This window comes from Cyprinodon tularosa, unplaced genomic scaffold, assembly GCF_016077235.1.
Source record: "Cyprinodon tularosa strain WSP-4 unplaced genomic scaffold, ASM1607723v1 ctg3, whole genome shotgun sequence".
NCBI classification, from domain to species: Eukaryota; Metazoa; Chordata; class Actinopteri; order Cyprinodontiformes; family Cyprinodontidae; genus Cyprinodon; species Cyprinodon tularosa.
This window is the reverse complement of record NW_024039007.1, coordinates 3,451,251-3,469,223: the sequence shown is the minus strand read 5'-3', so window position 1 is coordinate 3,469,223 and position 17,973 is coordinate 3,451,251. Positions and strand designations below refer to the sequence as shown.

At 38.7% G+C, this 17,973-nt stretch overlaps 1 protein-coding gene across 3 annotated transcripts in view; it reads right to left on the bottom strand.

Moving 5' to 3' along the window:
* Nucleotides 1-561: 561 nt before the first annotated feature.
* The window catches only part of kif26ab (kinesin family member 26Ab), a 97,250-nt gene continuing 79,838 nt past the window's right edge, over nucleotides 562-17,973 (bottom strand). For all 3 annotated transcript variants that reach the window (XM_038291493.1, XM_038291494.1, XM_038291495.1), the window contains 11 exons: nucleotides 15,555-15,767; nucleotides 13,580-13,673; nucleotides 12,102-12,364; nucleotides 11,144-11,327; nucleotides 9,654-9,813; nucleotides 9,236-9,398; nucleotides 4,982-8,219; nucleotides 3,918-4,111; nucleotides 2,928-2,951; nucleotides 2,534-2,684; nucleotides 562-2,429 (listed from right to left, as the gene is read on the bottom strand). In XM_038291493.1, the coding sequence (XP_038147421.1) occupies nucleotides 2,245-2,429; nucleotides 2,534-2,684; nucleotides 2,928-2,951; nucleotides 3,918-4,111; nucleotides 4,982-8,219; nucleotides 9,236-9,398; nucleotides 9,654-9,813; nucleotides 11,144-11,327; nucleotides 12,102-12,364; nucleotides 13,580-13,673; nucleotides 15,555-15,767 (4,869 nt within the window). In that variant the 3' untranslated portion in view covers nucleotides 562-2,244. The remainder of the gene's footprint in view (nucleotides 2,430-2,533; nucleotides 2,685-2,927; nucleotides 2,952-3,917; nucleotides 4,112-4,981; nucleotides 8,220-9,235; nucleotides 9,399-9,653; nucleotides 9,814-11,143; nucleotides 11,328-12,101; nucleotides 12,365-13,579; nucleotides 13,674-15,554; nucleotides 15,768-17,973) is intronic.

The window sequence follows — 17,973 nt, the reverse complement described above, 5'->3', positions numbered from 1 at the left end:
TGGATGGATGGATGGATGGATGGAGGAAACACTAATAAAGTTTTAAAGTTATAAAGCAAAGTCAGTGCACACTGTCATACTTAACTGATATATTTTACGAGGAAGTTTGGAGGAATTAGTTGTTTTTTTTAGAGTTGTGCACCAAAAAATAGCCTCATCACAAATTTAAGTAGATAATCAGATCAAGCTGTAATATTTAAACAAGTTTAAATGCAAATAGATTGTGGAAAAAAGTTTGCATTATTAAAACATGGTTAAAAAGTGGTGTGTTAATTCTGTCTGGTAGTTTTATTAACTAAACAAATACACCTCAACATTTTTCTACATAGGGTAAGACAGAAAACTCTTTTAATAAAGGAGCCTTACTTAAAATGTTGCTCAATTCATGTAAGTTGACTTCCAATAATACTGTGAATGCAAATTCTTGTAAGCCAGTCAGAAAGTTCCAACCTATCTGCATTTACTGACCAGAAACTGTAATTCATTCAACAGTGTTACAGATATAAAGTGGGTTTAGTTTAGTTTAGTTTTAGACAAAACGATCAAAACTTTTCAAATCTGTAAGAAGAAACATTTTATTCACAGGTACTGGAAAAGAAAACACAAGCTGCCATATAATACATTTATACACAAGGTTTGAAACTCCTATACAAAAAACAAAGGTATTAGAAAATATGGGTTTTGATATGAAACGTGACCTTACATATTATCAAACCTTTTGAAAAGAAGGTCTGTTTGGTTTAATTTATGAGCCCACCCTCTACATCAGTGAAAACTGAAACTACTGTAAAAAATTAGAATGGTAAAAATGGAGTAGAAATCATCTGTATAAATGGTTAAAAAATCTCATGCAGCATCTTCTGTGAGGGCCTGAGAGAGTATATGTTCATAAAAAAAAAAGGAAAAAAAAACAAACAAGAAAAACCATAGCTGGTCAGTTATTATTTCTGAACAATCATTTTCACAGATCATCTTTCCTCTCTTTGTGTCAGCCGTTTAATTCATAAGCGCATTCAGACGGCTTCAGAGATATGATTGATTTTTGCTTGACACTGCTACAATCAAATACCAATTTAATGCATCCTTTCATGAAAGAAAGCAAATTTAAATACTTAAGAAATGTTCCAATTTTTTTCTCAACAGTGTTGATAAAAACTAAGGTTGTTGCAGAGTTCCATAAAGTATGTGGAGTGAAAATGGGCTGGAATGCATAGAACTGAGGCTTGGTAGCACTCAGCAAATTAGCTGTAGAGAAAGATGCTGGCACATTGGTGCTGTCTCATTTGTGTCTGAACTATCTGCAGAAAATAAGGCTCAATGATGAGCATCCATAGATCTACTGTCACAACTGAGGATAGAGAACTCTATCACTGTCCATCACAGTACCAGTCTGATTGTTTTGGCTTTGTTTTCTCATTTCCTAGCAAATAAAACATTGGTTACAGAAATTAAATACATTTTCCTTGCCAACAAACACCACAGCTGATCCACAGACACCCATTTTGATAAAGGCAACTGTAGGGAAAAACAAATGACTTCCATCCTGTGAACTTTTACAAATCAGCTGACAGGAGGAAACACTGTGCTTGATGAAAAATAAAAATGCAGTCCAGTTTCAAAGTCTAGAAAACTACAGAAATACAAAATTTAACTTAAGGCGCAAGAGGTTGAATGACTATGAGGAAAAATGCTGACTTGAGGTTAGAAATAAGAGAAAAGGCAAAGTCTGGGATCGCAATAACATTAGCTTATTGCGTCTTCTTTTTTCTTTATTTTTTCCCAACTTAGAAAAGGATAATTGTACACACCACAAATTTATTTAAATACACTATACAATGCAGTATAAAATATTTTTCTTAAAAGCAACATATTCAGGATTAAGCTAGGGTATGCTTAAAATACCTGCACAGTATGAAAAATAATGAGTCAAAAAAAACATTAAAAAAGGCACTTAAGGGTGTTGTTTGACGAATTTTCAATAACTGATAACCACCGCTTTGCCGTGAAGACAACAGCGTTTGTGCTCACGCTTCAATTCTCTGCTCTGTCCCAGACAACGAGGCACTGTAAGCTGAGATGGTCAAGATTTCCTCTTCTTTTTTTTTTCCCAGTAAAGCTCTGCTCTCGTCTCCCATCCAACTTTTTTTCCTTCATTCCAGTGATAGTTATAAACTGACTGCTACATCTCTTCTAACATTTTCTTCTCACTTCCGCTGTCTTTTAAATTTCTACTTGCTTCCCTCCTCAAACTTCGACTTCACGCAGTCCCTCTTGAGCTCCTGATGTCGATGGCATGCTGATGTCAAAACAAGTCACCATCATAACGTGGGACTTGCAAAGGTTGACGCAAAACTCCAACTCCTCCGTGGCCTGTGCCAAGGCCTCCAGGTACTCAGGAGACTCTTTATCCAAATTATGGTCTACATCAACTGTTGGGACAAGAAATTTTATCAAGTGAAACCAAAATATTTCTGTATGTGTTTTCTATTCTAAGAGGTGAAAAATAAGTGAAACACATATGATATTGACTTACACTCGCCAACCCACTTGCTGGGATCCATCATTAGTCGAACTTTTGTGTCCTCCAGCTCCTCCAACAACACTTGGTGCTTTGCTTTCAATTCCCTCACCTGCTGTTGCCTTCTCTCCAGCAATCTCCACTTGCTGTTAAAGTATATCAAACCCTAAAAGATGATTAAAAAAGGGGATTATTAAATGTATTAAACATGCAATAATCAGTTGCTTTTGCAGAAATTCTGAAAAAGTGAGCGACCAGTTTCAAATGAGGAAAAGTAATAGATAAATCAAACTTGAAACGAGTCTTCTTATTGTTTGTGTTTTACACAAATTCAACCAATCAAATTTTAAATCAAGCAACAATTTGAATTAAGTTCAAACACAATCGCAGTCGAAATAAATAAGCATACCTTTTCAACGTCTTGGCACGATTGCTGGAAGAAATTGAGACAGAATGTTAGCACGCCGTTATGACATCATCTTGAGTAAATTATTACCATGTTACACATGAACTGTGCAAATATGGTCTAATCTTGCAATATAAATTTGCCAGGAGAAGAAAGAAACCAGCTAACTACTTCAATTAAGGTAACATGAAAGATTATAAATATACAGATCCTTGAGAAATATTCACATACCCTGAAACTTCTGAAGTATTGCCATGACACAACAGCAAACTACTATTGGGATTTGATATGATTACAAATATTATCAACTTGACCATGGTTAGGCCTCTCTTTTATGTTGAAAACCTAACAAAATACCCTGTTGTTGTTTTAGCACCAGTTAGTATAGGTTGTGTTATTAGTTTATAGCTTATATTTTCCCATCAGGTTTTTTTCTGGCCAGCTGAAATTATGGAACCATTAAAAAAAAAACAGAAGAAAGCATCAAAGATCCAAAAAGGGGAATCAAATTAGTATGTAGTGTTTTTGGTAAGATCAGGATATTTCTGCTGCCATCACCTTAGTCATTTTTTTTATAATCAATCTCTATCCTTTTCACTCACCTCCCTGTCAGTAGTACAAGTCTTTTTTCACATTTATATCTGGTAACCTTCAACAGCTCATTGAACTACTGACATTCATTGGGAATGAAGCCAAAATAGAAAGCTTTAAAAGCTTGGACTCAGACATTTTAAATTTAGGGTTTGCTGCTAAGCTGACTGAAGGTCAAACGTCTGGAATTTGTTGTTCTTGTCTTGCTTGTTCAAGTGAAATTCAAAAGAAGAGATTCAAGTTATTCCCACACTGAGATATGTATACCATTAACACTGCACTTGCAAAACTTAGGCTTGTTAAGCATGGGTTTAACAAGCAGGAGTCACAAGACCACCACCCAGACATGACAAAGGTTTAGCAACATGAACCACAAACACTGTGGATTGACCCTCTGCTCACCTCTGCGGTTTCCTCTTGACGCCGCCTTTGGAGACGTTCCACATCATCAATCTCATATACTTTGATCTCAAACGGCTCTTTCAACTGTCCAGACATAGGAGGCAGGTCCACCCACTGGCCTGCAGGGGCCACCTTTTTCCCCAAGGACGATGTGTCTGGCAGGGGTGCAGGAATTAGCCGTCTTCTCTGGAAGCCTTAAAATGTGGATCACATATAGTTAGATACTGTAAGCAGTATGTATGATGGGATCATGGTAAGATATGTTCAACTGTGTAGCATAATTCTCAAACAATGCACTCAAATGTGTTTCAGAGCACTTTTCTAATCTTCCAAAAGTGTTTATAGGACAGTAAATGTATGGTATAAAAAATGAAAATGGAAAGAAAGGATAGTCTAGTCATAAATTCTCAGCAGTATTTGACCTACATGGGTAAGCTATAAACAGTGCTGACTGGAGCACTGATTTAAAGGAATCAACAGTCTAAACATTTAAGACCTTGAAACTTAATCATGAATCTAAATGTGTAGTTGTAGGCCATGGAAACTGAGTGAACAAGTCTTCAACATATTTAGGGATCCATATTGCTCATATCTTATAAGTAACTTTACAATGCATTGAGATCCAGTACATCACATGTTTGGTCAACCATTAGCAAGATTTAAAAACTATCCATTTAAAACCAGGGACCTAAGGCAGTGTTTAAAGACTCAGGTGAAACAATAAATTGAATTGACCTCTTTAAAGAGATTATTAAAAATTCCAACTAATTGATGAAATATACATTTTGTTTGACCATTTTGTTTGACCTTTTTTGAAAAGAATTATTGTATTGTTAATTTTTTTTTGTTTTAAAAGGAATATTAAAATGTAAGCTTTACTCCATAACAGCATTGAGGTTTCCTTCATGCTCTGATGCCCTTATAAGTCCACCTAAGTGCTGATCTTCTGCCTTTTATTTTGGGGATTAAAAAAAAGATCATTCTCAACCCATATGACGATTTGTTATTTTTAAAGTGCCTGACATGTAAAGTGGTGCATTAATGTTTCTGTTTACAAATCTTACCATTAGCTCTCTTCTTGGGATACTTGGAGCTCCTTGCTCGGCCTAAAGATGACATCCCACTTTCACTCATGGAGTCAAGGGCAGATGAAGCACTACCTGTTGCTTCACTATCCCTAATCATGCTCTCATATCCGCTGCTGCCTCCACTGTGGTAGAATAGAGCTGTACGGCCCATGGCTGGAGGAAGCTCGCCGCTCAGCACACTACTGTTATCACTGCCATGGCCACTGCTGTAGCGCTGAGGCCTTCTGGGTGCAGTGATTTTACTGTACGGAGAAGGTAGGATGGCTGTCGGGGACTTGTCATCGGTCACGTTCACTCCACTGTCATTCCCACTGTCTGAATCTCCTGAACCTTTACCATGCTTTACTGATACATTGCCTGTGGCAAGTTCACTTACACGGCTGTTTGCAGCCCTAATGGCCTGCTTTGTGCCCATGATAGTCCCTCTACCAGGCTTGTTTGTGATTTGGGCAGTAGTCCGAGAGCCTGATGTCCGACCCGATGGTGGAAGGTTAGCGTTGGTATTCCGGGAAACAGAAGATGCCAAAGATTTAGTAGAGGAACTAAGGCCCTTGGAGCTGTTGGCTGACAGTGAGCGGGCTTTATTCCCATTAACTGCTCCTAATGCCCTAGTATTTACAGATGCTTTTATTTGACTGGGTTTGGCAATGTTTCCTCCACTTTGACTAGGTTGGAAGGTAGCTATGGGGGAGCTTGATGAATTAGGGATACCAAATCTTGGAATTGACTTGTTGGATTTGCTTCCCAGACTTGCCCCACTGTTTTCCCTGCTAAGCGCAGTTCTGGAGCCTGATAGAGACAGGCTCTCACACCTTTCCAGTGACATCTGACTGCCATAATGCAGCCCAGCATCTCCTTTAGAACCTTTGGCCTTCAGGCTAGAGGTAACTTTGGCTGTGTTGAGGCTAGAGGTTTTTAAATTGTTGGAATCTGTTTTACGATGTCCCTCAAGTTCATCCTCTGATACAGCTGTCCTTGCCCCATAAGTCTTTCCTCCCTCCCCATATGCTGACTTTAAGGCACTTTGGGGCAGCAAAATCTTAGTCTTATGATCAAGGCTTGACTTTCTAACTGGAGGAGGAGGTGGCGAGGTGCAACCAGGCTTTGCGAGATCACTTGCTTTTTGTGAGTTAGCCTTATTGTTTTTCCCCAGTGAGGAGAATTTAAGGCTTCCAGAAGATGAAGCAGTATCCTGGCTTCCTTTGTGATCTGTGGAGGAATGAATAACAGGCACCGTTCCCAGGGTGGTGGCACCTCGTTTCAGCTGAGGCACTCTGCTGGGTGTATTCCTGGTAGCACTCTTCTCACAGCCATCAACCACTCTCTGGGATGAGGTAGACCCCTGCACCTTTGGAGGGTGAGGTACACTGTTGCTGTTGTTGGATGCTTTGCTGGAAAAGACACCACTGGGGGGATTTCTGAGAAATCTGCTGGTGCTGCTTGAGTCAAAAATCTGAGGTTCTGTGTGGTTATTAACTCGTTGCCATGGATTCTCTTGTTTGGCTTCTTGCCTCAGTGGATCTCTACTGCTGCTGCTGCTACTATGAGAGATGGATGAGGTAGGTTTTATCTTCCTGGGAAGACTAGAGTGGACAACTGATGAGCCCTGTGGAAGTGGAGAGGAGCTCACTGAGTGAGCTTTGGATAATTTAGATGTAAATCGAAGGGACCCTTTGGCTGATTCTGGTGAGTTGGGGGACTTTGTCAGTGACAGTTTACTTGATGCGGTGCTATCATTGTCTTGTTCAGAAAAACTGAATCCACTATCATTCAAAGAGTTCTTTGCATCTCTTGTAGATGACACGCATTGAAACATGTCCAGGGAATCAAAGTAAAATGTGGACTCTGGCCCAATTTGTTGGGCCTGAGGAAGGAACACATCTGTGGAATGAGCCCCTTCACTTTCTGAGGTGCATACACTGACCTCGCTCAGCCAAGAACTTATAGACGATCCCCTGCTGTCTATACACTCTACTGCACCCTGTTGGGTGGGCGTGACTACTGCAATGTTGACTTCAGTTCCTCCAACAGTTGATGTGTAGGCATCAAATTCATCATTTATGCTGCTGATGATGCTGACAGGTCTAGAACCAGAAGCAAGGGCCTGAAGAGAGCAGTCACTGTTGAAGCTAATAATACTTGATGGTCGACCCTTATCCACAATACTACCAATGGAAAGCTCTTCTACAACAGTAAACACTAACTCATCTTCCCCATTTAACTCCACTGGCTGTTGCAGGGTGACAGTAGCTCTAAGGATGTCTCGATCCATACACCTTTCCCTCAAAGCTGACCGCACTTGGCACACCTCTAGGGGTGCTCTGAACAAAGGTGATGTGCAAGGATCCCTTTTTTTTACAGCTTGGTGGCTCATTCCCACTGGTGGCATCCTGGTGGAAGATCTTTCTCCTTTTTCTGGGGTTTCTGTCTGCTGCAAGGGAGGTGGAGCTGGCTTCGGCAAGGCTTTCTTATAAGGGTAAACTTTCTCCCTCACTACAGGCTCTGAGTTTGGGTCTGTGATAGCTGTTGGTCTGTTTCTGGTGACAAGACTTTCAGACATCAATACCTTCTCCCCGTCCGCACTTGTTCTGCATATATTTTGAACAGTCTCAGCTGGAACCATTTCTGAAGGTATGCATTGTCTCTTGTTAATGTCAAGTTTAGGTTTAACATTTGGGCTGCAGGGCATTTGAATAGGGCTAGATTGTTTAGTGGAGATTCCCTCTTGGTTGTAAATATTTCCTCCAGTCTTTGGTGAATTACACACTTGGGTTTCCTTGGACTTGTCCATTTTAGGGCTAGCCTGGTTTCTCTTGCCTTCCCCAACAAAGGCAGAAGGTTCCTCACTGCCATCTATACAATCCAGTCTCTCCTGGAGCTCAGCAAACGTGTTGCATTTAAAGAAATGGTCTCTATCCTGAGGGCCCTCTTTTGCAGATCTCTTCTTGTTAAGGGAGGGGATAATGGGAACGAAAGCAGGTGGTCCTTCATTGTCACTAAGCTCTCTATCTGAAATTGCAGTTCCGCCAGGGCCCACGTAAATAACAGTATCACAAGATTGTTCGCTACTTGAGGAGTACTCTGGATCACTAAGCAAGGCGGGCAGGTCTGGGTCCAGCGCTACTGTGCGAGGGTGGAATGGTCTCAGGTGTGGTGGCCGCCGAACTCTGCCTTCTTCACAAGAACTCTCCCCTCCAGAAGAACTTGATGCATACTTTAAAGAAAAAAAAATCAATCAAATCAAAGCACATATTAGACTGTAACATAGAGAATACAAGACCAAAACAAAGGTTTGGTTTAAATTTACAGCTTTAAAATTAGGTTTTGATCACTTTGTTCTTTACTGACAAGGATGCCCCTTGGTCCTACGTAACGTGCAATTACTGCATAAAAAAATAAATGCTGCAGTCTCCCCTCAGTGTACGTTTTGTATTTGTGGTTACAACAGTGAGTTTAATTTGGTTTCAAATATTTATGTGATGACAAATTTCAGAAAACCTTATTAACCATTATGAGTTATTACAATTGAATTTTTAATGTTTATATGTATTTTACATTACATGTCAATATTTATCTAAAGGTTAAAAGTACACATCAATAGACACATTAAGATAAATGTCATTAATACAAGTAGCTATATCTAAACAGCATAATAATTATCACTGGGACGACAACCAAATAAATACTGGCCTCTATAGGGCCTCATTACCTTATTATCGATTATATGCAGATATACAACGTAGCTGAGAAACAGTATTTCTTTTTAACCATTACATATATATATATATATATATATATATATATATATATATATATATATATATATATATATATATATATATATATATATATATATATATATATATATATATATTAGCATATACAGGAAGCCTGTTTTTAGAGCACTGATTATATACAAATTTACAATTAATAAGGGCAACAAGACTGACAATGGCATGTCCTGAGGTTGACAATCTCTATCTTCAGCAACTTAAGGGCAAAAAATATGAAAAAAACAGGAATAGATCTTACTTATAAAACATTGTATAAGCCTTAATTTAGCATATAATAAAACAATTAACAATGTATATTAATTATAATTTAGTAATATGATAAAAAACATGTTAAATCTTTAAAAAATTTGCACTTCCTCCTATGTATATATTTTTTTTACTTTATTTTAATCAGCATGACAACATATATTTGCTCTGTAAAAGATTATCAGCATACCTTTGATTTCTTCTTTCTCATGCGGTGAATGCGGGAGGCAAGCTGGATTGTGTTGAGTGAATCGGCATAGTGGGTCGGGGAATCTGAGATGTGGGCAATCATGGTGGTTCTGCAGTTAATGTTGCCGAGAGACTCCCTCAGCAACATTGTTAGCTTGCTGTCCCTGGAGAGTGCATTAAAGTTGTGATTAGCAAACAGAGCTGCCATGTTTTAAAGCACTGATAAAATAGCTGATGTGTCATCTGGGGAAGCGTCCTTAATACACCGAGTAAAAAAACACTCCCAGATGACAAGTAGTTAATCTTTTCATACTTAATATTAACATGATGTGCCACACCATTAAAGCTGTTACCTGCAGGTGAGTAAATAGTCAACCCATCTACTGAACATAAAAAAAAAACAATAATGGTTTTCTTACCTGTAAGGTACATGTTTTGCTCCATTTGTCAAAGCCATTATGACGTTTCCCAGTGCATTCAGAGAAAGACACAAGCCTCCCCCTCCCTCTCTGCTTTTGCTCAGGACCTTCTCACAGCTCCCCAGATCAATAAGGTGCAGTCTACTCCGTCCACCTGACACTGTTCGGATGGAAAACAAGAAACGAGGTGAGGAGCTAAAAAAAAACCTCCCATTTTAAAGTTGCAGTGAGACGATGACAGACTCTCTCACTAAGGTGATTTAATGGGCCTTTTTTAATATTTTGTCCCTTTAAGACCACAAACACCAAAACATTTAATTGTGAATTTATATAAAACAAAACAAAGTGGTTAATTCAGTTGAAAAGGAAGTCGAGTAAAGATATAATAATGGAAAAAGTATTTTTTACATTTGTATCCAGACCTTTTTACATCGCCAACATCAATAACCATGTAATAACATGGTAAGATAGCAAGTCACACTATATTACTTGGTAAAAAAAACTTTATTTGGTAATCACCCCATAATTAAGGTCTATATATGCAATACCTGCATGTAATTATTACAATTGCTTGTTACTATGTAACAATGGAGAGTTTTGGTGTGCAATTGCCATTAGTTTACCACATAACCGTTTATTGTTATATTTATTATTTGCCAGCACCTACAAACAGCTTACAAAGTAAATTGTAACTTGCGATCAGGTTAACAAAGCATGAAAAAAAAGAGCTCAGGTTACATATAAATAACAGTTTAGTTAAGAAGATTGTATTGCTGTCTTCTAGGTTTGGTTTTCTGTTATATGCCAAGTAATACACTGCATTTTACTAGATAATAAACACATTAATTTACTGTGTTGGTGAAACAGCTGAGTTACATGGTAATAACGGTTGACATCTAAGAAGTCGACCTCATCTGCCTAAAATTTGAAGCGCAGCACTTACCAAAATTCTCCATAAAGTTTTTCTTGTTAGGTAGTAATATAGTGTAACTTGCTATGTTAATACTATGTTGTTACCAAACATGACAGAACAAACAGTATCATTAGGATCAAGGAAAGCAGACTGGTTAGTTGTGAAGAAGTTTATCAAACATTGCGTTGATCAAATTATGTCACTCCTTATCCAAATTGACTGAGGTTAATCTATTTGGCAAAGCAATGTTAGTATTTTGATAAAACTGATAAACATATATTAAAATAGACGTGGTAGATAAAATGTCATTCTACAGTGATTTTTTTATTTCAGGAGGCTGTTTTTATTAAGAAAAAAAAAAGATTAATAGATATGTATCCTTTACCTTTCAACCTTAAAACTGTACGCATTTTATTAAAAGAAACAATGTGTAACTTTGACTTTGTTGTTTGTTTTATTTAATAAAACACAACAATTAGAATCAACAACCCCAATTATTTATATAAATAGTTATCGAATACTAACTTTTCTCTAATGTGAGTGCTTAAATGAGATTCTGCATTGCAATAATACTAACTTCCGCCTTTTCCACTTTTCTCCATGCGATATTGGTAAATGTGAAGCGTGAACAGCATGTGCGAGTTGCGTCTTTCATCCTCATCAGCATCTGGCCTGCTGGTGCTGCGCGCGGCGAGGGCTGCGTCCAGGAAGAAAGCGGCTTTCTCAGCGGTCGGGGCCCGGAGCTCACTCTGGTTCTGGAGCTACAGAGGTTGGAGAGCGGTGGCAGGGTGAGCAAAAGACACCAAGCACAACTTGAGAAAGAAGGTGAAGTTAAAATGGAGGCACAGTTAAGGACAGCAGCCAGTTAATTGGACCCAAGCATACATTAGATTGTATCTCTAGGGCAATTAAAACAGCAGATATGCACACAGAGAGACAGGGGGGGATTAGGAGAGGTAATGTTGGTGATGGAAGTGTTAGAAAAATAAAAAAGAAAGGGAGTGGTAGGGAATGAAGGTGAAAGAGATCATAAAGAAGCCCACGCGTGACTGCCGTGAGGAAGACAAGCTTCACAGGACTGCACATCGTTTGAAGTCAGAGTCCACAGTTGCCCTAAAAAACAACATCTGTCAGCAACACCTGTGAACACCTTCAAACATCCAGTTTTACCATCCCCCAATATTATTTCTATTGTGCTACAGAGGGCTGATTCTAATTCATCTATAATAGATACTGACATGAGAGTCAGTATGGGAGAGAAGCAGAGAGCTATCAATAACATAGATGAGTTTGGTTTATATATGAAACATGGATTGAAGAAGCAGGATCAAGACAGATAACTGGGAAGTCCTGGGAGACGTTGAAAAAAAGAGAGGCTCACCCATGCACTCAAAAGAAAGTTTAAACCTCGTTGGAGGAGAAGGGAGAGGTTGAGCATAGACAAAGAGATCAATACTCGGATAATACTAGAACCCACAGAGAGAATGAAAGGATCAGTGAACAAAGAAAAAGTGAAGAGCTGTGGAGATCCTTACCTGAGTGCCACAGATGGGATCCTCTCTCAGATGGATTCCGGGGGACTGGCCCTCCTGCAGACTGCCTGTTGAAACCTCAGACAGCAGGTCCTTCAGCTCCTCGTCTTTCCCAAAGATTTCCACAGCAGACACCCGGACTGAGAAGCGAGTGCCCGTCTTCTCCTTACGCTCATTGATGAGCTTGAAAAGCCAGGAAATAGCACAGGGCACAATACCCAAACTCTGAGGGGAGCTGTCTTTTCCAATCATGGTGTATGTCTTGCCTGGTAAGTCAGAAGAGAAAAAAAAATAATGGTAACTTAATACAGAGTCACATATACAGCGTTTTCAATTTGTCACATGGCAATAGGACTATAGGACATTTATATATATACTTTTTTATGTGATACACAAACGCAAATTAGTTAATAAAGTAAAAAAAAAAAAAACATAAAATCAAGAAATTGTGGCATGATTTTTGCTGCAGCCATAAGTGTAAGTCGTTTTCTACCATTCTACATGTGAAATATTTGTACTTTGTAAAACAGCTCAGGCTCCAGCGGGATGGAGGACACCCCAAAACAGGAATCTTCCAAGACCTGCCATAGATTTTTATTTTTATTTTCATATGGATCTGGACTTTAGCTGGGCCACAGTAACAAGTTTAATTTGCTCACTCTATTGTAGCTCTGGCTGTGCTTTCAGGGTTATTGTCCTGGTGGATAGTGTATCTCAAGCCCAGTATCAACTGTTTCATAACCTTAAACATATATTCTTCCAGCATTTATATTCCATATTCACATGAGTATAAAAGAAATTCTCAAAGGAATGTAAAAGCAATGAAGGGCGCAATTTTTTTTGGGGGGGGGGTAATCAGAAAAAGAGTGCGTGAAATAAAATTAACACTTAACAGATTTCTGCAACAGAATATTTTTTGAAAGAATATATGAATCCCAATAGAATTTATGATTGTGACCTGACAAAATATGGAAAGGATATAAGATATATCTAAATATATAAAGCTAAAATGAATGGGCTGGCCTTTTACCACCCCTATGAAAATTGTTCAAAGGTTACTGTGTTTAACAATTAGTGATGGAGAAGAAAATGACTGATGGAGGGCATTGGACGTAACATTAAGTTAAAGTAAAATCAAATGCTAATTCAAGGACTTATTCCAGAAGGAGTCATTCTGTGGAGAATTATAGCTAACAGCAGCAGAAGAGAAGCACGCTCTTCATCCTAGGAGGACTGGCTGGACCAATTACTAAGATTTTAATTAGAGACTGAGCCCTGAAGCTTGCACGAGGCACTTTGCACCCCCCTTCTCACCTCCAACCCATTCTTTTTTCCCCTCCAATCTCCCATTCCTTGACTCACCCCAGTGCACCGCTAAGCCAATTGTGGACATCGAGCGTAGCTAACAAAGAGCAATGAGAGTTTTTTTTCCGAGACTAACAAAGGCTCTTGTCTAATCTGTTGCCAGTGGAGGAGCTTACCGAGCTTGACTTGGCCGAAGCAGAAGATGCAGCCGTCTGCACCGTTCACCACAGACTGGATGACCTCCGCTACTGTCCCTGAGCATACCTCAGCCTGCGAGAAACAGAGTCAATAAACTACCTGTGACAGGGAAGCTACAGCTCAGGCAGCTCTGTAACAATATGAATAAAGAGAATCAAAAACTGAAATTCTATTCTGATATTATAGAGCAGTAAAACCTGTAAATTCTCAAAAAAACAAAAAATGAACAATAAAATCACACTATTCTTAAAAGCAAATAAGCAAGTGTTGAAAATGTTTTTATACATATTTAGTAGTAATAAATTCAAAACACAAAGTGAATCCCATATATGCATATCCCACATGACTTTGCTGAGTTTCACACAGTATTGCTGTGCACAAAATTTTATACTGCTTGAAAAAAAAACACCTTTAGAAAATATAACCTTTTTGGTTGACTTTTATCTTTGCAGGAAACCAGTTAGCTCATCAGAGGCAGATAGGTAAATTCTAATAATCCACAAAATTGGATTTAAAAATATAAACTTTTTTAAAACAAGAGGGAATCATACACTGAAAAAAAATGCAACAGCTTTTGACATTTACTAAATCATATTTAGTTACTTTAAAACAATTGTTTTATCTCTTTCCCTGGCTAACATGAAACAATTGAGTTAAAGTAACTAAATATGATTACCTAATTGCCAAAAGCAGTTGCATTATTTTTTTCAGTGTAGGTTTAAGATGGGTAACAACCCACTAATCTCAAAATTGCAACAGAAATTACAGCATCCCATTAAAATTTGGCAGATTTGAAGCGTTTTGAAATAAATGTATTTGCAAGCAGTTATTTGCCGCTGTGGTGAATAACAGAGCAGAGTAACTCACCAGAAAGTGTTTTAAACCCCTACATAGGGAACAGGTTTGTTAGGTCTGATCTAAGGCACCATAATATAAATCTTTCTGAACTTTGTGTAGCTTGAGACTTAACTAAAGTTATAATTTCTTTTGGTAAACATTATGCTCCCATTGATTCTAGTTGTTTCTCAGCCTTGGCCTTAGGTGACCTGGCTGCATTCTTGGTCAAGTTTTTTCCCCCTTCCTACTGATTAACACATTTCTTAATTTCACTTACCGGTACTTCAATAAACATAACTCTCAGTAGCTGAAAGCCTAATCGGAGCTGAAATTAAAACTAAAAATATATATATATATATCCCATTTGGGGAACTCCCATCACTCAGGTGTGTTTTTGCAATGGTTGCAGTGCGTATTTCTGTTTCAGCATGGGACCTCTGGGAGCAGTGGGCCCTTAACCATACATCACACAGCAAACAAGACCTGTAACAGCTGAACAGCTTGCTGTAACAGTTAGCCACCAGCAGAGCCGTCCCAGAGGCATAATCCAGAGCCTTGGCTCCGGCTCTGCAGCAGAAACATTTAGACTTCAGTTATCAGCACCATACTTAAGAAATAATAGCTCCATGTTGGTGGCATGACAGAGGATCTGGGGCTTTCTCAGCTAAAGAAATCTCACTCTACACCATTTGCCACAAACTTGTTTACTCGACTTTAATGCACTATTAGGAAATAAAAAGAAAAATCCTGATTAAATCTTAATGCTGAATTACATATCTGTGCCATTATAATCACAGTTTTTCCTTATGAGACAGTAAATATGAAGCTGACCTTTGTCTGTGTTTCAGCAGGTGTTGTGTTGTTAGATATAGAGGTTGGATATAAACAGAGTGGATTCAAATCATTCCTCAGACGGCTTAAAAGCCCCAGCTGTTAGGTCCACACTGGTAAGAATGCCCCCCTGACCCAAGACAGGCATTTTTCTCTAAGCCTCTGGTCACACCCTGCAAACATAAAGATCGTCCCTTCGTCCTTGAGAGGCTAAATTCCCACCCGCCACCTTAAAAAAAAAAAAAACACACACACACACTTGAAGCACACATGCAGGGCCCTTACTTGTGAGGCATCGTGGGTAAAAACAGCATCAAAGGCAAATATCTTTGGGACGGCTACGGTGGCGGACCTCCTGTGCCCTGAGCTGGAGTGCGGGCTGGACGCAGGGTCATAGAGGGTCAGCTGCTTTTTCCTGCTGTCTACCTTTAAGAAAGACTGAGACTCGGAGGAGTCGGCACCCTCCAGAGATGGACAGATTCGCATCATCACTTTTACCTAGAAGGATAAATAATAACAGGAATAGGATTAGAAAGTACAAAATGCTAAACATTTATTGTTTGATATAAAGCTAGGACAAAACAAACTTTATTCATCTAAAAAATAGGGACAAATCTGTAGAGGTCATGTTTAATATATTATATTTGCGTTCATATATCAATACATTTTCTATTAATTGCTTACTCTAAACAATTAAAGTTTTTCCAAAGCATTAAAAAAAACTTGTATTGCCTTTCAGAATAGACCTTTTGCTTTTCATCCGTTCTCCAACAATGTAAACAAGACCTGCATTGCAAAGCAGGAAATGTATACATATTGTGTGACAGCATGACAAAAAATAAATTCTTAATATCTAATAACAAAAGAAGAAAATAGTGAAAAAACAGAAAGAATGAAGATAAATCATACAGGCTCAGTTCTTTCATAATCGTATAGTGCATCATGTGTCCTACAACATCATGGGGTCTAATTCAGATTTGAAGTACATCTCAGGTTACCATGGAAACTTTCAGTCTTTCATTGACTGGGAAACTCAATGGGTCAACACAATTGGTGTTGGTAAAAGGCAGCAAGGTGGCTACTGAAAGTCAAATCTGAAATGGATGGAAATTGATGTGTGTGAAACCTCCTGCTGCAGGATTATCTAAATCCAGGTTGTTTTCTAGACAGCGGGCAGCTCAACAGAATGGAATAGCATCAGCATATGCCCCCAACCCTCCAATATCTCCTCCATTATTCCACCTACTCACTCTCCTACTTCAGCTGTCCCTCCCCTTCGTTGCTTGGAAAAAGCCAGTTTACTGTTAAGAAGCCTGAAAGCCACCCAGCTGCATAATGTGGTTTCACATTCATCAACTGAGCTTTATGGTCTTAACACATTCCACAGGTCAGCGTATGGTTCATCATGCCAGCGTAGGAAACTGAAAACGGTGACAGCCGATGCATTAAAGCGTTGACTGAGCACAGCTTTGACGAGACAGCTCATGTCACAGGAGTTGAGCCAGTCTGCTGTTTGTGCACAGTTCAACCTCTAGCAGACAAAGGCAGATAAATTTGACAATTTCCTGCTGAAGAGAAGCACTGTGTGTGGTTTGTGTGGCCGTGTTTGAACATGTCAGGCTAGATAACACCATCATTTACAAAACACCTCCTTTAGAAATACTGACAACTCCATATCGTTTCACAATCTGATGGTCAGATTTATCTCTTTCTTTTTCCAAAGGCAATGTGCAAACATATCTGTGACTGATAGGTGACAGAAGCAGCTCAAGGGATACTGTATGTTTAACAGTCCTGTTATCTTTTAGAGTGTTTACTGTTACCCCAAGCATTACATTACTTGCAATGGTCTCTGAATGCTGCCGTTTATGGTAGATGCAAATCAGCCCTAAGCCAATAAAAGTAAATGTGCTCCCTCTTTGGCACTGAAATAAAACCTTTAAAATAAACAAATGTTTGTCAGAAGGCTGTTTTGCTGAGCCTAAAGACTCTCCAAACTCCTGACGACAACATTAAAAGTTAACTCTCCCAGGGACATCTGTATAAATGTTCCTGCAAATGGTAGATAGAAAACTGCAAGGTTTTGTTACCAGAGGGTCATTAACTATTCCTGTTCTTCAAACATTTGTTACATTAGAACCACAAATTTCAATGTATTGTATCAGGATCTAATGTGATAGAATAGCTCAGTAAATTTGTCATGATATTTTAATAAGGATTTTTGGTTCTTTTTTAGTTTCACTTTGGTTTTTCAGTTAAACTTTGGTTTATGTAATCCTGTGTTTTCTAAGTTATTAGTTTCACTTCCAAATAATGCCATCTAAGTTCTTTTCTAGTTATATTTAAGCACAGTTGCACCTATTGGTTACTCTCTGTTGCCCCCTTCTGCCACTCTCCTTTCCCCTAACTCCCTTCTAGTTCCTTCTGTCCACACCTGCTCCCAATCAGTTGATTAATCCATTTACTGGTCTGTTTTGCATATATACTCCTCCTCTGCAGTTACTGTTTGCTGGATTCTCTTCATTCTCTCCCGAAACGCCGTGTTCCCCTTTGTTCTTGTTCCCGTGTTCTCTGATTAGTTATTTCTGGATTTATGCTTTTGTTGCTGCCATTCTGATTATTAAATCTGCAAGAAACCACCTCAGCTTCAGTCTCTGCATTTGGGTCCACTACAAACCTCCATTCACAATGACAAATTTTGAAG